The sequence below is a fragment of the Oryctolagus cuniculus genome, chromosome 2, assembly GCF_051225735.1.
Source record: "Oryctolagus cuniculus isolate XC-2025 breed Fujian yellow rabbit chromosome 2, ASM5122573v1, whole genome shotgun sequence".
In the NCBI taxonomy this organism is placed as follows: Eukaryota; Metazoa; Chordata; class Mammalia; order Lagomorpha; family Leporidae; genus Oryctolagus; species Oryctolagus cuniculus.
This window is the reverse complement of record NC_142868.1, coordinates 48107751-48131676: the sequence shown is the minus strand read 5'-3', so window position 1 is coordinate 48131676 and position 23926 is coordinate 48107751. Positions and strand designations below refer to the sequence as shown.

The 23926-nt window shown below is 42.4% G+C and overlaps 1 protein-coding gene across 7 annotated transcripts in view; it reads left to right on the top strand.

The window, feature by feature from the left end:
• The first annotated feature begins 2459 nt into the window (after positions 1-2459).
• Positions 2460-23926, top strand: part of PPP2R2A (protein phosphatase 2 regulatory subunit Balpha) — an 85041-nt gene continuing 63574 nt past the window's right edge. For 4 of the 7 annotated variants that reach the window (XM_070067917.2, XM_070067918.2, XM_070067920.2 and 1 more), the window contains exons 1-2: positions 2460-2766; positions 4602-4676. Coding sequence is in view for 1 of the 7 variants with exons in the window: in NM_001171075.1 (NP_001164546.1) it covers positions 2760-2766; positions 4602-4676 (82 nt within the window). In the remaining 6 variants the exon portion in view is untranslated. Of the gene's footprint in view, positions 2767-4025; positions 4144-4601; positions 4677-23926 lie in introns of those variants that run through there. The other 3 variants (NM_001171075.1, XM_070067921.1, XM_070067916.1) reach the window with 3 other exon arrangements.

The following is a 23926-nucleotide window of genomic DNA, read 5'->3' as shown; positions in this document are numbered from 1 at the left end:
ACTATAGTGTAGTAGGTTTAGCCTCCGCCTACGGCAAGGGCACCCAGTAGGGGTGCTGATTCAAGTCCTGGCTGTTCTACTTCCATCTAGCTCTCTGCTATTTCCACTGGGAAAACAGTGGAAGACAGCCCAAATGCTTGAGCCCCTCCAACCATATGGGAGACTTGGAAGAAGTTCCTAGCTCCTGGCTTTGGATTGGCCCAGCTCCGGCTGTTGAGGCCATTTGGGGAGTAAACCAGCAGATGGAAGATCTCTCTCTAACTCTGCCTCTCAAATAAACAACTATATAAATATTTTTTTAAAAGTTCATGGAAAATGTGATTAATGAAAAAATGATTCATGGATTTTTTTTTTTTTTTTACAGAGTGGACAGTGAGAGAGAGAGACAGAGAGAAAGGTCTTCCTTTTTGCCGTTGGTTCACCCTCCAATGGCTGCCGTGGCCAGTGCGCTGTGGCCAGCACACCGCGCTGATCCGATGGCAGGAGCCAGGTGCTTCTCCTGGTCTCCCATGGGGTGCAGGGCCCAAGCACTTGGGCCATCCTCCACCGCCTTCCCTGGCCACAGCAGAGAGCTGGCCTGGAAGAGGGGCAACCGGGACAGAATCCGGCACCCCGACCGGGACTAGAACCCGGTGTGCCGGCGCCGCTAGGTGGAGGATTAGCCTGTTGAGCTGCGGCGCCAGTTTTCTAAAAATTTTAGTTTTAAAAATTGCTTTACTATTAAACTGTTCTAAAGATCACAAATAGGCAGAAAGTAGACATGATAGGTAGTATTATTATCTCCTTTTTTAAAAAAAGATTTATTTATTTATTTGGAAGACAGAGTTACAGAGAAGCAGAGGCAGAGAGAGGGGTCTTCCATCCGCTTGTTCACTCCCCAGATGGCCACAACAGCCAGAGCTGTGCTGATCCAAAGCCAGGAGCCAGGAGCTTCTTCCAGGTTTCCCACGGAAGGGTTCAGGGGCCTAAGGACCCGGGCCATCTTCCACTGCTTTCCCAGGCCATAGCAGAGAGCTGGATTGGAAGTGGAGCAGCCGAGACTCGAACCGGCACCCATATGGGATGCCAGCCCTGCTATTATCTTAATTGTCCCCTTCTTGGGTCTTTGAATGTCTGCAAGTCAACCTTTGGATGTTTCAGCATGTGTCTTTGATGTGTAAAATGTGAATATTGTTCTCATAAGGGCGCTGTGATTATGTGAGATGCGTAAAGTGTACCACGTAGGGGCAGAGATTTAGCCCAATGCTTAAGATGCCTGTGTCCCATATCAGAGTATCTGGGTTCTATACCTGGTTCCGGTTCCTGATTCCAACTTCCTGTTAATGCAGGCCCTGGGAGGCAGCAGTGATGGCTGAAGTCATTGGGTTCCTGGCACTCACTCGGAGACCTGGATTGAGGTCCTAACTTCTGGATTCTGCCCTGGTTGGGGGCATTTGGTGAGTGAACCAGTACATGGTAGCGCTCTCCCTTTCATGTAAATTTAAAAAAAAATTTTTTTAAAAGGATACAGTGTAAGCATCATTAGAGCATCTTTCAAAAAAGTGCACATCCCCTCTTGGCTGACGACGACGGTTGTTTTCTGTTCCTTTTCTTCCTTCCACCTCTTAGCTCTGTTGAAGATGCTTTCTGTACAAATCTAGTAACAAAGGCAGCTAACATTTATCGAGTACTCAACTTAAGTCATTCCCCGTAACAGCACTCCTGCAAGGTGGGATTTAAAACTCATCTTGCATGCCCTGGAGTCAGCATTCGGCAGCCTGTCTTCAGAGCCCCTCTCCTAGCGAGTGAAAGGACTACCTCCTTCAGCTGGACAAACCTGGGTCACTTTTCCGGCCACACCCTGCTCAGAACAATCTCAGTTTTCTGTTTAAAACCACTCTTACTGCCTGCGGTTGCCAAGAAGGACTCTTGCCCCTTGCTGAGGCCCATGTAAAGGTAATTTAAGTCACCCAAATAGGCCCAGCCCAGCTTCGTCCTTCTGAGCTCCGTGAACTTTTCACCTTGGCTGAGGAGCCAATCTGCACCGCTGTCCCTTTATTTCTGTGTTCTGTGGCTTCAGGGCCAACCCACAGCGCCACTTTCTTCAGTGGCAATGGAGCTCGCTTTAAAAAAAAAAAAAAAAAAGCCAAGTACCCCACGAGTCTCTGCAGGCAAGCACATTAACTGAATAGGTGAGGCCGCCCTGGAGTCCCGGTAAGGGGCCGGAGGCTGGGGGCGCTACGAGGTACGCGGGAACACAGCCAGCGCAAAACGACCAAGGAGGCAGCCCGCAGGCCAAGGCTCCGCGCAGGCCCGGTCGGCGAGGACGCAGCAGGAGGGGCGGGGCCAAGCGCGGCAGGAAGGGGGCGTGGCCAGGGTTCGGTCAGGCCGCTCCCTGCCCCTCCCCCTCTGCTCTCCGCCCTACCCGGAGGTTCCGCCCCCTGGGTGACGTCACTGGCCTGGCCAGCCGGCGCCATTTTGAAAGTGGAGTCGCTTGCCCCTGCCGCTGAATCCGCTGTCGCTGTCGTAGCCGCTGCCGCCTCTGCCGCTGTCGCTGCTGGAGAAAGAGCACGAGCCGGGAAGCCCCAGAGTGAAACCCACCATCGGGCTGGCTGGTCTGCCCGCTCCACCTTTCTTCTCCCCCGGCCCCCGCCCTGTCCCCCCACAGGTGCCATCCGCCGCCATCCGCCCTCTCTACCCCCCCATCCTCAGGTGAGGGGGGTGAGTTCGGGAAGCCGAGACCCCGAGGAACCCAGCAGGGGCACCATTTGCAGCGGAACATGGCAGGTAAAGGAGAAATCCCCCTCGCCCACTGATCCGGCGATGCTTCCCTCCTCCTCCTTCCATCACCCCCTAGCGACCGCTCGTGCCTCTCGCGGAGCCCCGGGGCTCCCCCCGGATTTCAGGGAATTGGTCAAGTAGGGTGGGGTGGGGCGGGCAGGGCTCCGGAGAGGCGAGGCGTCCCTGTGAACTGGAAATGGCTTTGAAAATGAGGGTTGGAACCTTGGCATGGGCAGGGGTGGGGGTGGGGAATGTGCCGGCGAACCGTGGGGTAAGGCGTGGGTGGGGCGGGTGGGGGCGTGCAGATTTGTTCCTACTGCTGGAGAGCCTGGTGTGTCCTCTCCCTCCCCGCCACCCTGCCTCCCGGCTGTTTTTGCGGATCTTTATTCATTTAATTCCTATTTTCTCCCAGTGCTGCAAGCCTTCTTGGGTGTCCACACGTATTTTTGCACTGAGAAGGAAGAGCGCTTTACAAGTTAAAAGATAATGGGGAGGGGTTATGTTGTATTTTTACCTTCATTGTGGCTACCTATATGTAGCTTTCTGAGGTTATAAGCTGAATTTTTTGTTGGGAACCGTCTCCTTTCTGGTTATCAGCCTTTACGACCAAAGTGCAAGGCCTTTAATGGACAGCACATTGAATGAAGAACATCATTTAAACTTTCTGTTTTTTATGTTAGCTTTTGTACAGATGTGATTTTTTTCCCAGAAGGGTTTCATAGAGTTAGCTGAAGTAGTTGTGGAGTTAAGTGATATAAATAGCCAAAGGAAGAGCGATTGAGGCAAAAGCTTGGGAAAAAAAAGAAAAGAAAAATGTACAGAAAAAACCAGGTTGGAAATGTTTAGGAAGGAAGAGGTTATTGCTTTGAGGATTTTTTTTTTTTGGCATATTTTGTTGTTACTGAGTGTCTTCCTCGAACTAGTAGAATCAATTCTAGATTTAGATTCAGTTTTTCTGCCATAGATCCGAGACATTGTCACCATTTCCTTCTCAATGTGTGGAAGTGAAATGAAATAGAATTCTGAGAGTAAACCAGTTTTTTAATATTCTTGTAATTAAATCTTTTTATAACTATTTCTTTGACATGATAGTTAAATCGTTTTTGATAATTTGATAATTAAATCTTAAGTTAAAAATGTTGAATTGGTTTGCAGTTTGCTGTAAACAAGTTGCTCTTTGGCCTTGTTGAATAATGAAATGAGATTAAAATTGCTTTGCACAAGATGATGACAAGTTAGGAAAACTATTCTTTGCCAGGCCCTTTGGATTTTGAGGGATAAGGGGAAGGGAGTTGGAGCAAGCTTCTTTGCAGCACTCATTTTAGTTTCTTTTCTTCTCCGGTACCTGTGATTTGAAAGAAATGGATGCTGTGTTTGCTGTGTGTGCGTTTTGGTGATAGGTTTCTTATGAATCATTACTACTCACCTAGGCAATAATGCTTCCAGAGTTTTCTGTTCATTCCATGTTTTATGATATTTTAACCTTGTTAACTTCTGCACAGTTTTTATACACTTACAGGGAAATGTAACTTGTGTTATTTTCTGGTATGTCTTGTTTGTAAGGCTCTGAAAGTACTTGAAAAGAAAATGGAGGTGAAATTTTGCAAATGTACAGTGATAATGATAGATGATATACCTTTAAATATTTCATACCTTGACTCTTTTTAACAAGGCCAGTCGTAGGAGAGGAAATTTTTCTAAGTTGGTGCTCTCACTGCTTGGCTGTATGAGTGGGCAGTCCTAAGCTGTTAGTATCGTGCAAACCATGGATACCATCTTTGTGTTTACGAGAGTAAACACGAACAGAACTCAGTTTTAATTGGTATGTTTTCTTTTTCCAGGAGCTGGAGGAGGGAATGATATTCAATGGTGTTTTTCTCAGGTGAAAGGAGCAGTAGATGATGATGTAGCAGAAGGTAAGAAAGTGATGAATAATGCAAAACTTAAATATAGAATCTTTTCAGAGTCTTCTTACGGAAGGGTTTCTCAGAAGCTGGGCCTGTTATGACTGAAGAACCTTTTGTGTTTAAATTGTTCACGAAATGGAAGAACAAATTTAAAAGTCACCTTTCCAAAAACAGTCTTAAAACTCATTTTAATGTCAATTTATGTTGTTTTTCCCCCCTGCATTTACATGAAAGCCCTAGACTATGATTGATATATATAAAACTATTCCAAGAAAGCTCTGAGGTTTCTATGATAAAAGGTTTCCTTGTTATGTAAATTTCAGATACAGATAAATGATGTTGCATTTTCATGTTTGCAGAGTTTTTACATTATTAAGTTTAAATAGGTGCTGTCAACATTTAGCTCAGAAGCATTCTTGACAGCAGCTTTGATTTTCAAAGGAAGATTTTTGGCTTCTTTTGAATTTGCCTGCTTGGGAGTACAGTGTTGAGTGACATATTCCATGAAGAAATGCTGGCTCAAATAATTCATTTTATTGTTTTGCCGGGATTAATTTAGGTTGGTAAGAGAATAACAATGCTGTGGTTTTATGGCTTGTCTTTGGGAGCTTATTATTTTTATTGCAGTTAGAAACTCATCAGTTGAAATATGAGTATTTTCTCTGAAAATTTGTTGATTGTATTTCAAAAGTTCACCTGAAGTTTTGAAACATCAAGGTTCTGCATTCGTTTGAGGTAGTCGTAGGTGGTAGAGGCATTATTATAAAGTAGTTGCAGTATTTTATTATTCAGAAATGCTATTTAAAATTTGAGTTTTACTAGTATTCCATGTCTTGAATTATGGCAGTCATAAAATAAAACTCAGATAAAGCATATACTTGGGATTTTTAAGGATCTAGTAAAATTTATAAACCATCTTTATCTAGATTGTATAGTCTTTATATTAAGATCTTACTTTTGATCTGTTTGTAGACTACTGTTTGAGAATTTTTCCAGGTGGTGATAGTATGGTGACTTTGTTGAGCTACGGAATGCTTATATTTGTGTTAGTGTCATTCTTAATGAAGTGTCTGATCAGAGTGGTCAATCCTAAAGGAAACCAGTCATACATAATATATTTGACATGTTTTGTAAAGCTCTCACACTTCTTTTCTGTTGGTTCCTCAACCATTTTCACATGAGAAACCAGAGACTTAAAGAAGTTAAGAGGCTCATTGATGATCACACAGTGTGAATCAGGGTTTTTCGGGGAAGCCCATGTAGTTTGACTTGTTTAGAGAAGTAAATCCTAAACTCAAGGGAGGAGTCGTGTATTATTTGTTTTGTAATTCCATTGCCTGTTGAATAGTAGTCACTCAAGTGTTGGATCATTAGTTGTGTGTTGGGTAATTCTGATCAAGTTGTGAGAGTGCTGTAAACTTGGAAAACATTCTTGGTTGAGTTCCATGTATTTCTTTTATCAAAGTTCTCCTAAATGCTGAGCACTGAGGGTAAGTGGTGTCTAGAACATAGGCCCTACCCTCAAGGAGCTGGTAGTTTATTAAAACTTAAGGCAGAAAGACCACATGAATTTTATTTAATCAGACGAAGTTCATGCTCCAAACTGAATATCAGATACCCAACTGAACCGAGTGGTAGTTTGTGATAGATGAGGTATATCACAAGGTTAATTGAGAAATAGAATTAAACAATGTGTGCTTGCCATGAACTTTTTGAAGACCTTTTGTACATGACGGATAGTTTTCTTTTATTAATATTTAGTAGCTGCATTTTGCTACTGATACATTAATTTTAAGATTTTTAAATATTTTTAGCATGCTTAACATTCATAGTATTTTTAAATGCCAAGATTCATTATATATATTTTAGTAAAAACATAACTTGTTCTAGTATCTTTGTCTATAAAAACATATTAAAGTATAAAAAACATTTATTTTTCAGATACACTGCTTTAATTTGGATATTTTTGCATACTATAGTTTGGATATCATTGTCATGTGTTTTACTAAAGGGGGATTCTGTTTTTCTAAAGCAAGATAAAATTATTAATACATTTTCTCCCAGATACAGGCTGTAATTCTAAACAACTTCCATCTAGCTCAACCTTTCACTTGACTTAGCTATTCCCTGTTAATGATATATCTCAATTTCTTTTCCATCAAAGGCTCCAGATTGTCTGTGTCTTCCCTTCTGTATGCAGTCAGCTGCCAGGGCATACCGTTTTCCTCTCTGTAATACTTTAATCTTCTTTACATTTTCACTTTTCACCTTTGTTCAAGTTTGCACCGTCTCTCATCTGGATTTCAGTAACTTCCTAACTGATTCCCTGTTTCTTTGTCATATGTTTCACTTCTAAGTTAGTTTTAATGCCATCCCAGTTTTGTTGTTTTCCTCAGAAATCTTTGAGTCACTGTAACCACTGGATTAGGAACTAAGATTGAACATTCAGCTATGTCCAGTGTGCTCCCTCCTTCTCCAAACTTATTTGCTACTATAGCTAAGGATCGTGTTAAATGGATACAGTTCTTCAGACAAGTGCATATACTCTTGCTTCTGGGTCTTTGTTTTTGCTGCTTCTACCTTGAAATGCCTGATATTCCTCCCAACAGTTCAGATCAGAATCCTATCCATCCTTTAAGTCTGGCTTAGATCCTTTTTATGTAATAAGCTTTTGGAAATAGTTCCTTTACAGGAATGTGTTACACAGATATCTTACTTATTGTCTCAGACATCTGCTATTAACACTGTAAGCTTAGTTCAGTGCTAATTTATCTTTATGCTTTATGTAGGCCATCCTGTATAAATTGCTGTGCGTAGAACAATGCCTGGTACACAGTAGGAGTTGAATACTTGCTCAGTGAAGGTTTATCAGGAGTATCCATGTTATTGTTACTAGGTTCTGAAAGGGGAAGAGAACAGGTCAAAGATAATGTAATTGAGATGCATGTTTATTTATTTATTTATTTTGAAAGATTTATTTATTTGAAGGTCAGAGTTACACAGAAAGAGAAGGAGAGGCAGAGAGAGAGAGAGGTCTTCCATCCGCTGCTTCACTCCCCAATTGGCCACAACGGCCAGAGCTGTGCCGATTTGAAGCCAGGAGCTGTTTCCGGGTCTCCCACAATCTGGGTGCAGGGGCCCAAGGACTTGTGCCATCTTGCACTGCTCTCCCAGGCCACAGCAGAGAGCCAAATCGGAAGAGGAGCAGCCGGGACTAGAACCTGCACCCGTGTGGGATGCTGGTGCTTCAGGCCAGGGCTTTAACTCGCTGTGCCACAGCACCGGCCTTCGAGATGCATTTTTAGTAAGTGTAGATTTATTTACTTGGCATGGTTTATAACTGGATTGATGGTACATTGCTGTGTACTACAAAGAGGAGACCTTCACTTTTTACTCTGCCTCTAATACAACCTGATATATGTTAATTTTGGATAAGTATTTCTCTGGGTTCCTGTATGTTTAACCATGAAATGAAAAGAATGAATTAGATGGTTCCTGCTCTTGGGTATACTCTAATCTTCATTCTTGAAGATCTTTTAGCATGAAATAGCCCAACATTACTGCTACTAAGTTAAATTGTTTGAGGTGTTGTACTCTCTAGTGGGCTTAAAAATAAATCTTTACTGAACCTGGTTACTTAGAATTTTTCACTAAGTGGGGCCGGTGCTGTGGTATAGAGGGTGAAAGCCGCCATCTGCAGTGCCAGCATCCCATATGGGCGCTGGTTTGAGTGTCAGCTACTATACTTCTGATCCAGCTCTCTGCTATGGCCTGGGAAACCAGTAGAGATGGTGTAAGTCCTTGGGCCCCTGCCACCCATGTGGGAGACCCATAAGAAGCTCCTTCCTTCAGATTGGCCCAGCTCTGGCTGTTGGGTCCATTTGAGGAGTGAACCAGCAGATAGAAGTCTGTCTGTCTGTCTCTCTCTCTCTCTCTCTCTCTGCCTCTGCCTTTCAAATAAATAAATAAATCTTTAAAAAAATTTTTCATTAAGTAGATTATAAAGCTAACACAGAACTTGACGTTAGACCATATATATTTTTAATGTCTTTTGGCCCACTGAGGCCCTTCAGCACATTTGCAACCTGTATTGGGCTATTCGGCTATTTATTCTCAGGCTTCAGGTAGCCTAAATGATTTATTTACAGCTAGTATAGCTACTTGTCTTGGAGAAGGGTGAGGCACCAAAATCTCTATCATTATGATAATCTCCATCACCACGATTATATTTTAATCCTAAGAGTAGCACTGTATCATATTTTGTACTTCTGATATTTCCTTTATTGACACTATCAAAAAGACAAGTAGGTAAGAGTGTAGACTCAGGTACAATCTTCCATGGTTTGAATCCTCCTCGGTCACTCATTAGCTGTATGATCTTAGGCAAATTGTTATTTTTTTAAGGATTTACTTTTATTTGTTTGAAAGACAGAGTTAGAGAGATGGAGAGACAGAGAGAGAGAAAAAGAAATCTTCCATCCACTGTTTTATCTCCCCAAATGGTCACAATGGTCAGGGCTGGGCCAGACTGAAGCCAGGAGCTTCTTCTGGGTCTCCCACGTTGGTACGTGGATCCAAGAACTTGGGCTATCCTCTGCTGCTTTCCCAGGACATTAGCAGGAAGCTGAATTGAAGTAGAGAAGCTATGACTCAAACTGGCACCCATATGGGAAGCTGGCATGGCAGGTGGTGCTTTACCTGCTACTCCACAATGCTGACCCCTGATCTTGAGCAGGTTCATTTATCTCTTTGTGCTTGCTTCTTTCTGTAAAATCTGAGTAACAGTAAAAATCTGTCTTATGGTGTTGTGCATGTAAAACAGTACCGGATACATAGTAAGAGCTTTGTTAGGATTTAGGTATCTTTATGACTTGTCATGTTTATAGCAATTAAGGGAGAGTCGTTGGGAGTAGGAGGAAACTATGGAATTGTCTATAAGTGCTATTGAGAATTTCTTGGCCAAAGTGAAGGACACAGTTCCTAAAAGTGTTTTATGCATATTCTTTAATTCCACTAAGAATAAAGTTAAAAAACACTCAAAACTAAGTCATAGGTTTAGAGTATATTTAAAGCTGGTAAAGCAAAAAAAAAAAAAAAATTACAAAGTAATTGCTATAAAAACCAATACAGCAGCTACCTTTAAGGGGTGAGAGGAAAGAAGTTGTGAATGGGAAGGATTGGGCAAGCAATTGTTCAATTGTTTCAGCTGTATTTCTTTGTGCTTACTTTTTGGAGGTATAACATGCTACTTGTATATCTTGTTAACTTAGTTCTCTAGTTGATAAAGACTAAGTTGTTAGCATTATTACCCCATTTCTGCTCATTTCTTGCTACTGTGGTTAAATTAGAAGTCAGTGCTTCCACTGTTATGACCATGCAGATGTTCACTGCTGAACCAATAGTGCTCTGTTGGTGTTACTCACTTTATTTTTCTTGGAAGGAATAATGGCCCATTTGTTTAATTTGCCTGCTTCTTGAGTTTTTATAAAACTTCCCTGGAGATTTCAGACATTGCAAGGTATACAGAATAGTATACTAAACTTCCATCACCGAACATGATCAACATGTAGACAGTGAGGCCCCTTTTATACTTGTGTTACTTGACCCTTTTCTATTCCTTAATTATCTACTAATAAAAATTGTTTACAAAGTCTGAATTCACCAAAGCAGCGGGCAGACAGCCCAAATGTTTATGCCCCTGCCACCCACGTGGGAGATCAGGATAAAGCTCCTGGCTTCAGCCTGGCCAAGTCCTGGGCTCTTGAGCCACTTGGGGCATGAACCACCAGATGGAAGACCTGTCTCTCCCTCTCACTCTATAACTGCATTTCAAATAAATAAATCTTTAAAAAGAACTTGAATGGTTAATAGTTGTTCCATATTTTTTCTCTAATATTTATTTATTTGAGATGCAGAGAGACAGATGACAAACTGAAAGCAAGTTCCCAGCCACTGGTCCATTCCCAAAATTCCTGCAATGGCTGGGCCTAGGTCAGGCCAAAACCAGGAGCAAGGAACTCAATCCAAATTTCCCATGTGGGTGTCAGGTACTCAAGTATTTGAGCTATCACCCGCTGCCTCTCAGCACCTCCATTAGTAGGAAGCCAGAACGGTGACTGGGACTGTACTCTGATATGAGATGTGGGCATCTTAATCATCTTAACTGCGAGGCTAAATGCCAAACTCATTTTTCAGATTTTAACCAAACATTACACACTTCCAATTATCTGAATGTATCCGATTTTTCAAAAATAATTTATTTCTGGAACTGGTATTGTGGTGCAGTGGGTTAAGTACCATCTGTAGCACCAGCATCTCATATGGTAATTCTGCCTTTCAAAAAAATAAAATTTAAATCTTAAAAATAAAGAAAAATTTACACACACAGATTATAAGAATTACTAATGTTGGGGCCGGCGCTGTGGCGCAGCAGGTTAAAGCCCTTACAGAGAGAGGTAGAGATAGAGAGAGAGGTCTTCCATCCACTGTTTCACTCCCCAGATGGCCACAACGGCCAGAGCTGGGCTGATCTGAAGCCAGGGGCCAGGAGCTTCTTTCTGGTCTCCTACGTGGGTGCAGGGGCCCAAGCATTTGGGCCATCTACTGCTTTCCCAGGCCTTCAGCAGGGAGCTTGATTGGAAGTGGAGCAGCTGGGATTTGAACCGGTGCTCAAATGGAATACCGGCACTGCAGGCGGTGGCTTTACCCACTCAGTCACAGCACCGGCACCTTAACTGATAGATTCTAAATATGCCTCAAGAACATAACTAAAAATTTGAGAAACAAGTAATCCTTAGAGAATTGTAAAAAATTTAATGTTTTCTAAATATATTCTATATGTTTAATGCTTCAATATAAACAAGATTCAAGATAACTTTTGTGTTTTGTAGAGTAAGTATGCATGTTTGATTTAGGCAGTAAAGTAAGTTATTAGAAAAATAGTAGAAGCTAGTTGTTTTGTGGATTTCAAAATAGTGACACATCAGCTATGATTCAAAACCTGCTGTCAAGGTCATATTTAACATTCTTCCCTGTGTGACATGTGACATTCCTCCTTTCTCATAACACTAGAATTTACTACTCTCAGAGGTCTGGTAGACTTTCCTCCTGTAAACTTGTCATTAAATAACGTTAATGACAGTTTTTAGTGTATGAAGCAATTTCCTTGTTATATTTTACAGTATTAATTTTTTCTAATTCATTTATTGATAAATTATGAGATAGTGTCCCTTGAAATGATATTGATGTTTTGTCTCAAGTTTTTAAAATTAGCCAACAATTTTACTTTAATTTATCTTAATACTTTCTAATAATGCACTAAATTTTAAACTCAGCTCCTTGAAAATTGTGGAATGAGCAGAATGATGAGATACTGAAGCAAAGAATTTTATTAAATCAGTAAAGAGGTTCCTATATATGTGTTTACATTTATATTTGCCTAGTTTATCTTTTTTTAAGTTTTTAAGATAACATTTATTTTCACTGAGCTGGATTCTCCTGTCAGTTATTTTTATTTGAAAGGCAGAGTTACAGAGAGGCAGAGAGAGAGAGAGGTTTTCCATCCACTGGTGCACTCCCCAGAGAGAGAGAGAGAGGTCTTCCATCCACTGGTTCACTCCCCAGATGGCCACAACAGCTGGAGCTGCACCATCTGAAGCCAGGAGCCTGCACCTTTTTCCAGATCTCCCACGCGAGTGCAGAGCCCCAAATACTTGGGCCATCTTCCACTGCTTTCCTAGGCCTTAGCCAATAGCTGGATCAGAAGTAGAGAAGCCAGGACTCAAACTGGTAGCTATATGGGATGCCAGCATTGAGGCGGTGGCCTTACCAGCTGTGCTGCATCGCTGGCCCCACCTAGTGTACCTTACAGTTGGAAGAAAAGTAAATTCTTTAAATTTCTTATGCACTTAAATGGGGAAGTTGAAGTATTGGAGATTGATGTTTTAGCTAATATCTTCAACTATACCCTCTTTTCTTATCTGATGATTGGTTTACTTGTTTGAGTTACAGAGAGAGACAGATCTAACTTCTGTTGGTTCACTCCCTAAATGGCTGCAATGGTTTGGGCTGGGCCAGGGCCAAGAGCCAGGAGCTTCTTCTGAGTTTCCCATGTGATTGGTAGGGCCCCATGTACTTGGGCCATCTTCCACTGCTTTTCCCAGGCCATTAGCAGGAGCTGGATCAGAAGTGGAGTAGCCAGCACTCCAACAGGCACCTTAATGAGAAGGTGGCAACTATACCTGCTATGCCACAATACTACCAGCCTTAACCTTATTTTAACGAATATTATTTGTTGCCTGTGATAAAATTTGAACTTTCAGGGCTGCTACTGTGGCATAAAGGGTAAAGCTGCTGCATCCCATTTGGATGCCAGTTCGAGTCCCGGCTGCTCTGCTTCTGATCCAGCTCCCTGCTAATGCACCTGGGAAAGCAGCGGAAGATGGCACAAGTGCTTGGGCACCTGCACCCACATGGGAAACCAGGTAGAAGCCTCTGGCTTTTGGCTTTGGACCTGCCCGATTCCAGCTGTTGCAGCCATTTGGGGAGTGAACTAGCAGATGAAGATTTCTCTCTGCCTCTCCCTCTCTCTCTCTGTAACTCTCTTTTTTAAAGATTTATTTATTTATTTATTTGAAAGAATTACACAGAGAAAGAGAGGTCTTCCATCCCCTGGTTTACTCCCGCATTGGCTGTAACAGTTGGAGCCAGGAGTTTCCTCCGGGTCTCCAATGCGGGTGCAGGGGCTCAAGGACTTGGGCCATCATATACTGCTTTCCCAGGCCATAGCAGAGAGCTGAATAGGAAGTAGAGCAGCTGGGACTCAAACTGGCACCCAGGTGGGATGCAGGCACTGCAGGCGGTGGCTTTACCACTATGCCACAGCACCAACCCCAACTCTATCTTTCAAATAAATCTTTGAAAAAAATAAAGTTTTCAAGCAAAAGTTAGAATTTTGAAGAATAGTATCTGCCATCATGAGCTGGACAGCTTCCCAGTGCACTTTGAAAGATTTTTCAGATGAAATTAGTGGTAATATTAATGATTTTTTTTTTTAACAAAAAGATTTATTTACTTACTTGAGAGGCAGAGTTACAGAGAGAGAGAGGTCTTCCATCTGCTAGTTCTTTCCCCAGATGGCTACAGTAGCCGGAGCTGGGTTGATCTGAAGCCAGGAGCTTCTTCCTGGTCTCCCACGCGGGTCCAGGGTCCCACACACTTGGGTCATCTTCTACTTCTTTCCTAGGCCGTAGCAGAGAGCTGGATGGAAGTGGAGCAGCCAAGACTCGAACCAGCACCCATATGGGATGCCGGCACTGCAGGCGGCAGCTTTTACCCACTACACCACAGCGTCAGCCCCTAGATTATTGGATTTTAATTCAAATAACCATTGGTACATTTTTGGATTCCACAAACCTTTAAGAAACTACATTTGTTGATTTTTGGTGTAACGTAAAAGGCATATCCATAACTTCTTGAAAAACCTATTAAAATACTCATCCCTCTCCACTACATGTCTGACTCAGCCTGGATTTTCTTCACACAACATACAAGCATTATAATAAGTGGAATGCAAAAACAATTAAGAGAATGTTTATTCTGTTAAATGCCAGATGTTAAAAAGATTTGCGGTATAAAACAGTGCCATTCTTAACATTTGGCAATGGGGGGGTATATAGTAATTTTCATATGAAAAGTGTGTGGGTTTATTATTTTACAATGAATATCTCTTTGGTATCCTCAGATTTAAGAGCATGAGAGTATTCTGCCATCCAGACAGTGTGACACCTGTTGATTTAGTGTGTCAATAAATTTTAGTTTACTAATAATGCTGTAGAAGAGCCTCTGGGCCAGCTCTGTGAATCAGAAGGTTGAGCTATCACCTGCAACATCAGGTAATGAAGTGAGTGCCAATTGGAGTCCTGGCTGCTATCTCAAGTAGCTTAAGTTGGCCCCTGACACCCACCTCGGGGACGGGCATGGCGTGCCAGGCCTCAGCTGTTGAGGCTGTTTGGGGCATGAACCAGCAGATAACTCTGCCTTTCAAATAAATAAGTCTGTAAAAAAACAGGAGTCTTTGAACCACAAGATAAATGTGATAAAAGTGGTTTCTGTCTTGAGATTAGTTCAGTCCACTCCATTGCTGTTTTTTAGATACCTAATCAGATTTCCCTTAATGTCTTTCATCAGGTGAAGGAAGGATACCTTTAGGACTCTTAAAATTTACCTTTCCCTTACAAAGATTATATATGAGTAAACATAGTTGCCAAATGCTTTGTCTCTAAAGATTTTTTTTGTGCTTTTCCCACAAAGTGTCTGCTGAGATAAAAGTATCTGTAACACTTTATGTAGGATTTACTAAACTCTTCTGAGCCTAGTTTGGTGACATTTCTAGCTTAGCTGCCTGGTCATTAGAGGTAAATTGGTGACCTTGACAGTTGTTTTGTTTCAGTCCTAACATGTAGCGGTTCATTGTGTTGTCTGTTCTTGAAGAAAGGCTTTAAATTGTTACAGTGGCTGTTTCCTAACTCTTAACTACTAGAAAGGAATAAAGGAAAAAATATTGTTCTTTTTCTGTAAATCTTATTGGAATACAACAGAGTTCAATTTTAATAGAGAATATTTTTATTTATTTGACAGGTAGAGTTATAGACAGTGTGAGAGAGAAACAGAGAGAAAGGCCTTCCTTCCGTTGGTTCACCCCCCAAATGGCCGCCACGGCCGGCACTGAGCCAATCCAAAGTCAGGAGCCAGGTGCTTTTTTCTGGTCTCCCATGTGGGTGCAGGAGCCCAAGCATCTGGGCCATCCTCCACTGTTCTCCCAGGCCACAGCAGAGAGCTGGATTGGAAGAGGAGCAACTGGGACTAGAACCTGCGCCCATTTGGGATGCCGGTGCCACAAGACGGAGGATTAACCAAGTGAGCCACGGCACTGACCCCTCAATTTTAAAGTTGTTGAATTTCCCATTATAAGTATGTAGTATTGGGGCTGGCGCTGTGGTGCAGCAGGTTAATGCCCTGGCCTGAATGCTGGCATCCCATATGGCCACCGGTTCAAGACCCGGCTGCTCCACTTAGAATGCAGCTCTCTGCTATGGCCTGGGAAAGCAGAAGAAGATGGTCTGAGCCCTTGGACCCCTGCACCCGCGTGGGAGACCCGGAAGAAGCTACAGGCTCCTGACTTTGGATCAGCGCAGCTCTGGCCCTTGCAGCTAATTGGAGAGTGAACCATCGGATGGAAGACCTCTCTCTCTCTCTCTGCCTCTCCTCTCTCTCTGTAACTCTGACTTTCAAATAAAAATAAAATAAATCTTAAAAAAAAGTTGCCAGAAAAAAAAATAAGTATGTATTATCTACTATTGCTTAATATTTTCAATATTTTTATGTCTGTTTACCTTTTAAAGGTTTTGTTTAACTCTTTGAGACTTTTTAAATATGCTACACCAATTTTACATCCAGGTATATACATTGAGTACATTAGAACAGCTAATTTTTAAAAATTAATATGAATGGCTTTGATTGATACTTAGCCATAGTTGATTAAAATTTCATCTAGATTTTTGATCTTAGCACTTGTGAACTCTGTGGCAAATAACTGAATACTTTTGTATGCTACCAGACCAAGAATTATACATACTCTTTTTACTTCAGTTTCTATTGGTTCAGACCTCTTTGAATTTTCAAGTATCAGCTGAGGCTTTTTCTTCTAAAGTCTGTGAGTGATTATTTATTTGTTTTAAAGATTTCTACTTATTTGAGAGAGAGAGTTACAGACAGAAAGGTCTTCCCATCTGCTGGTTCACTCTCCAAAAGGCCGCAATGTCCAGAGCTAGGCCAATCCAAAGCCAGGAGCTAGGAGCTTCTTCCTGGTATCCCACGCGGGTTCAGGGGCCCAAACACTTGGGCCATCTTCTGCTGCTTTCCCAGGCCATAACAGAGAACTGGTTTGGAAGAGGAATAGCCAGGAATTGAATCAGCACCGATGTGGGATGTTGGCACCTCAGGCGGAGGCTTAGCCCACTATGCCACAGTGCCAGCCCCGAGTGATCTTTTATTGAGTTGAGGGGTTTTATGGACCAGAGGTCGTTTATAAAGCATCTGCTTTGGTCCATAGTTTTGTCTCTATTTGCTGACTGAACCTTTTTTTTTTTTTTTTTAAAGGATTCTAAATTTGGCAGAATCAAGGATATTTTGTAATGCGGCGCCACGGCTCACTAGGCTAATCCTCTGCCTTGCGGCGCCGGCACACCGGGTTCTAGTCCCAGTCGGGGCGCTGGATTCTGACCCGGTTGCCCCTCTTCCAGGCCAGCTCTCTGCTGTGGCCAGGGAGTGCAGTGGAGGATGGCCCAAGTGCTTGGGCCCTGCACCCCATGGGAGACCAGAAGTACTGGCTCCTGCCATCGGATCAGCGTGGTGCGGCGGCCATTGGAGGGTGAACCAACAGCAAAGGAAAACCTTTCTCTCTGTCTCTCTCTCTCTCACTGTCCACTCTGCCTGTCAAAAAAACAAACAAACAAACAAAAAAAAACAACCAAGGATATTTTGTGTGATAATGACAGGTTTTAGACTATTAAGAGGGCATTCATAAGAATCTTGTTGTTGCTGATAGAATGTTAAGGGATGACTATTCTAATATATCAGACTTGACAGATTTGCTATGTTCCCACTCCCCTATCGACTCCCCCCATCCCCCAGTGAAAAAGCTGTTATCTCTCCTGGGTAAAAATATTTGGATTTTGAGTCAGTTGCTTGTTTTATACTTTATTCAGAGGGGATCTAAATTCTTAAGTAGTCTGTATTAAGACAGAAACTAGAGTAGAGTAGATGGCAAAATTTTTAAAATTTCCTGAAGATTGGTAACAAGCTTAGATTATGAACAGTTAATTTTTAGAGCCTGCCATTGTAGATTTATTGTAGGTATGCCCTACATGAAATGAAAAATAGGAACTTTTTGTTATTACCCTGTACTTATTTTTTTCCAGCCTACTACAAGATGAGTTGTATTGGCCCTAGCGTAGATGACTTTCTAAGGTGGCATAGAATAATCTTTATTTTATTTTATTTTTTAAAAAAAAGAGTTATTTTTTTAAAAGGCAGAGATACAGAAAGAGAGAGAGAGGGGTCTTCCATCTACTAGTTCACTCCCCAAATGGCCACAACAGCTGGGGCTGGGCCGATCCAAAGCCAGGAGCCAGGAGCCTCTTCCTGGTCTCCCACGTGGGTGCAGGGAAGCAAGCACTTGCACCATCTTCCACTCCTTTCCCAGGTGCATTAGCAGAGAGCTGGATCGGAAGTGGAGCATCCAGGACTTGAACCGGTACCCATATGAGATGCCAGCCCTGTAGGCAGAGGCCTAGCCTTCTGCACCACAACACTGGCCCCAAGAAAAATCTTTAATATTTTTTGTTGATTAATAAAATGTAAAATCTTTATTTAAAGTATAGGTTTTTCAGGCAGTAAATAGTTTCTGTCAAGTTCTTTATTTGGGATACAGCATGCAAAAAAATGGTTGTGATAGGAATTTGGTAGCAGCAGAGGGATTGCTTACTACCAGGTTATTTCCCCCTTGACATGAGAAATATATATATTTTTTTTGACAGGCAGAGTGGACAGTGAGAGAGAGACAGAGAGAAAGGTCTTCCTTTGCCGTTGGTTCACCCTCCAATGGCTGCCGCGGCCGGCGCACTGCGCTGATCCGATGGCAGGAGCCAGGTGCTTATCCTGGTCTCCCATGGGGTGCAGGGCCCAAGCACTTGGGCCATCCTCCACTGCACTCCTGGGCCACAGCAGAGAGCTGGCCTGGAAGAGGGGCAACCGGGACAGAATCTGGCACCCCAACCGGGACTAGAACCCGGTGTGCTGGCGCCGCAAGGCGGAGGATTAGCCTAGTGAGCCGTGGCGCCGGCCGAGAAATATTGTTTTTATTAAAAGGCAGAGAGAAAGCTAGATCTCCAATCTGCTGGTTCACAGATACCTGCAACAGATGGTGCTGGGCCAGACAAGAACAAGGAGCTACTAACTGGGTTTCCTGTGGGTAACAAGGACTCAACTATTTTAGTCATTGCCTGCTGCCTCCCAGAGTGTGCAGCAGCTGAAAACTGCAGTTGGAAATAGCCAGGAGTCATACCCAGATCCTGAGGTCATGATGTGGATATCTCAAGTGATGTCTTAATAGCTGGGTGAAATGCTTACCCCTGAGAAATATTTATATTTTTCTAGCAATAGAACCAGTTCTTCAAGTGAAGTATTTTTAGCTCTTAATATTGTATGTCTTTTAATTTTTTTTTTTATTTTATTTGAGAGGTAGAGTGACAGGGAATGAGGGAGGGAGATCTCTTCCATCTGCTGGTTCACTCCCCAAATGCCCACAACAGCCAGAGCTAGGTCAGGCTGAAGCTGGGAGCTAGGAACTCTATCCAAATCTACCACATAGGTGGCAGGAACTCAAATACTCAGACCAATATCCACTGGCTCAAAGGTTCCACATTAAAAAGATGTTGGATTAGAAGTAGCCAAACATTTTGATATGGGATGTCGGTGTCTCAAGTGATGACTTAAGCTGATGTGCTTTAACACCCATCCCTATGCATTTTAACATAACATAAAATTATCATCCTAATTAATACTTTTAAGGTGTACAGTGCAGGGCCTGGCATTGTGGTATAGCAGGTAAAGCCACTGCCTGTGACATTGGCATCCCATATGGGTGCTGGTTCAAGTCCTGGCTGCTTCATTTCTGATCGAGCTCCCTGCTAATGTGCCTGAGAAAGCAGCTGAAAATGGCCCAAATACTTGGGTCCCTCCCACTCAGTGGGAGACCCAAATAAAGTTCCTGGCTTCAGAATGGCCCAGCCCCAGCTGTTGGGATCATTTGGGGAGTGAACTGTGATTGGAAAGTCTTTCTGTCTTGTCCCTCTTTCTGTAGCTCTACCTTTCAAATAAAAGTAGACTTGCAGTCTTTGTGACTGACAACATAACTGTGAACAGGATTTGCTTCCTTTTGGGAGATGAAGAGTATTCCATTGTTTGTATATACCATATTTTATTTACCTGCTAGTCCTTTTTTCTACATTTGTATTGCTTCTACCTTTTAGCGAGTTTGTTGCTAAGCCATATATGTAAGTGTGTATTTCTGGATGTTGGAAGGAATAGGTAAGTACTTTCTGTAAGCAATTTGGGGGTGACAGGAAACTAGGCAAACATAAAAGTATCAAATTAGAGGGTATTAAAGTATAGAATTGTTACTTCTGAGAAAAATTTCCCAGGTTAACTGTTTGAAAACTAAAACCAGCTTATTTTGTAGGTTGTTTCAGAATGGAATTGGGCAAAAATCAAAAGTTTTGACCAAAGTTTCACCTCATTTGTTTTGCAGTTTATTGTTTAAAATAAGAAAATCCTGGGAGTTTTATGTCACATTCCATTACTGTGAAGTTCTTTATGTCTGCAATGAAGACAGCCAGTGCATTGTTTCATTTATATTTTAGTTAACAAAAACAGGAAAGTTTGATAAGTGTATTGCATTTCTTACAGTGGCCTTTTGAGACATCATTTTATAGAGGAGCACACTGAAACTCAAAAGTCACTGAGCAGTGTTAACCCATGGTTATATATGAATTAGTAAAACTATTCTGCCTGCTTCTTTTTAGGCTCCTGAATTTCCACCCTGATGGTTCAATTGAATCTCTCTCCCTCTCTCTTAAGTATTTGTTTATTTGAAAAGCAGACAGGCCGGCGCTGGCACCCCGGGTTCTAGTTCCGGTCGGGGCACCGGATTCTGTCCTGGTTGCTCCTCTTCCAGTCTAGCTCTCTGCTGTGGCCCGGGAAGGCAGTGGAGGAAGGCCCAGGTCCTTGGGCCCTGCATCCGCATGGGAGACCAGGAGAAGCGCCTGGCTCCTGGCTTCAGATCAGCGGGGTGCATTGAGGGGTGAACCAGCGGAAAAAGGAAGACCTTTCTCTCTGTCTCTCTCTCTCACTGTCCACTCTGCCTGTCAAAAAAAAAAAAAAAAAAAAAAAAAAGCAGACAAACATATCTCCCATCTGCTGATTGATACCCAAATTCCCATCACAGGTGAGGCTGAGCCAGGCTGAAGCCAAAGCCAGGGTCCCAGAACTCTTCTTCAGGTCTCTCAAGTGGGTAACAGAGACTCAAGTACTTGAACCATTTCTTACTGCCTACAAGAGTGCACATTAGCAGGAAATTGGACTGGGAGCAGCGTGGGGACTCACTACCACAACACCAACCTTGTTGGCACAGTTTTTAAAAATATTTCTGGGGGGCCAGAGTTGTGGCATAAACTCTGCCTGTGTTGCTGGCATCCTGTACCAGAGTGCTGGTTTGTGTTCCAGCTGTTCTGCTTCCAGTTAAACTCCCTGCTAATATGCCTGGGGAAAGCTGCAAGCAGGTGGCCCAAGTACTTGGGTTCCTGCCGCCCATGTGGGAAACCTGCATGGAGTTCCTGGCTCCTGGCTTTAGCCTGACCCAGCCTTGGCTGTTGCAACCATTTGAGGAGTGAACCTCTATGTGGAAGATCAGTTGCCCTCTCTGTTTCTCTTTCTCTCCCTCCTATCCCTCTGCCTTTCAAGTAAATCTTTAATATATATATATATATATATATATATATATATATATATATATATATATATATTAGGTTGTACCATGAAACTTCAGTTATTCAACCACAATTCAACAAGTATATGCTGAGTGCTCACTGCAGTGGGGAATGTGAAGGAAATAGAAGACATGGTTCCATTATTTCAGTTTTATTGACATGACTCTTTTCCTTTTTTTTTTAAGATTTATTCTATTTTAGTTGAAAGTGTTACACAAAGAGAGAAGGATGCTGGCACTGGAGGTGGCGGCTTTACCCACTAAGCCACAGCGCCGCCACCACCCCATTGGTTTTTGACCTTGGTTCTGTGAGATCTATGCCTAATTCCCTGTAAAAAATTTTATAGTCATGCTGGAATGTAAGCAATAAATTATTTTCCCTTTCCCATGATATTGCCATAGGGCTATAGTATAATGATTCCTTAGTTACTTCTTGGGGTTAAATGAAAAAAAAAAATCACACATTAGAAGTCTAACATCCATGCTTTCAAATGGTTGTCAATTGTAGTTTACCAGTGAATATCACAGCTCTGTACATTTCTGTGGATGAATGTTTACCATAGCTAATGAACTTTAATGTTTATTTAAAAATTTTTAAAGTTAATATGAAAAGCTCAGGCACACAACAGGTATAGATCTTACATCTGCCATTCACTCCCCAAACAGGCAAGGCCGAAGCTGCCTAGAACTCCATTCTAGAATCCCCATGGAGTGGTAGAAACCTGTTTCCCTGAGCCATCTATCCAGTGTCCCCTAGGGTGTGCATTAGCAGAAGCTGGCAATTGGGATCAGAGTCAAGACTTGAGATCCAGAGAGAGAGAGTGTCTGCCATGCTGGTGCACTCCCTAGATGGCTGCAACAGCCAGGTCTAAACCAGACTGAAGCCAGGAGCTTCATCTGTGTCTCCCACATGGGTCACAGGGGCCTGAACACTTGGACCATCTTCTGCTTTTCCTAGGGCATTAGCAGGGAGCTGGATCCAAAGTGAAGCAGCTAAGACACGAACCAACACCCATATTGGATGCCAGTGTTACAGCCAGAGGCTTTGCCCACTATGCCACAATACCTGTCCCTAAGCCATGTCTTAACTGTCATGTCAAATACCCACTCTAACACTGCTATTCAAACCTCAAAAGCAGCTTTGCGTTAAGGGGTGGACATTTGGCATACTGGTTAAGGGGCTGCTTATGACATCCACATACCATATTTGAGTGACTGGGTTCAAGTCCAGGCTGTACTTAAGATTTCAGCTGTCTACCAGTGTGCAACCTGGGAGGCACCAGGTGATGGCTCCAGTATTTGGGTCTCTGCCACCCATGTTGGAGATCTGGATGAGTTCCTGGCCTCTGGCTTCAGTCCTGGCCAACATTGGCTATTGTGTGCGTTTGGGGAGTGAACCTGGAAATGGAAAATCTGTTTCTTTCTCTATCTTTCTGTACTTTTCAAATAAATATAAATAAATTAATTTTTAAAAGGCTGTTCAGTGTGGGCCCGCGTTGTGGTACTGTAGTTGGTAAAGCCGCCACCTGCAATGCCGGCATCCCATATGGGTGCTCAAGTTCTGGCTTCTCCATTTCAGGTCCAGCTCCCTGCTAATGGGCTTGGGAAAGCAGCAGAAGATGGCCCAAGTGCTTGGGCCGCTATACTTACTTGGGAGACCTGGATGAAGGTCCTGGCTCCTGGCTTTGGCCTGGCCCAGCTCTGGCTGTTGGGGCCATTTGAGGAGTGAACAAAATGAATAGATTTGTCTGTGTCTCTTCTCTGTCTGTAAATTTGCCTTTCAAATAAATAAAGCTAAATCTTTAAAAAAAAATGTTCGTAAACACATGGACCCATTTGTTCACATGTCTACCATCTCTAATTCTCAACTTAGCTTCTTGGGAATTTTGTTGACATTCTTTAAAAACCCAAATGTCAAGATTTGTATACTAATGGGTTGATGAGAATAAATCTTTATTCGATTCTTTCTGTCCATTGATTTATTGTAAGAATTTTTATTTTTTAAAGGAAAAATAACTTTGCATTTATAACCATGAAGTGTCTGCTAAATTTTTTGTGGTTGAAAAAAAGATTGATTTATTTGAAAGGCAGAATGAATTACACGTTCTAGCTGGGTAAAGTTATAGAAGGGAGCCGGCACTGTGGTGTAGCAAAAAAAGCCACTGTCTGTACTGCTGTCATCCCATATGAGTGCCAGTTCGAGTCCCAGCTGCTCCATTTCTGATCCACCTCTCTGCTATGGCCCGGGAAAGCAGTAGAAGATGATCCAGAGAAGAAATAATTTGGGTGTATAGTACATGGGAAGGGTTTTTTATTGTAGTCATTTTTGGAGGGGATAACAGAGGAAGGCAGAGAGTACAGAAACATTGTGTGCTTGTTTTTGTCATCTGTAAAGATAGATAATAGTACTTGTTATTCAAAAGATTTGAAAAAGATAATATGTACATGTAGTTTGGAAAAATGCTAAGGACTCAGAATTTGGTTGGTGCAGTTATTTAGCAATCAATTAACAAAATTGCAGATAGGCAATTAACAGATAACTAAAAACCTTTTGCAGTCCACAGATCAAGATTAACTAGTTTCTGGACACATTATAAGTATGTGACTAACTTGTTAAACTTGGTTTAGGAGTTTGGAAAAGCCAGCAGGAGAA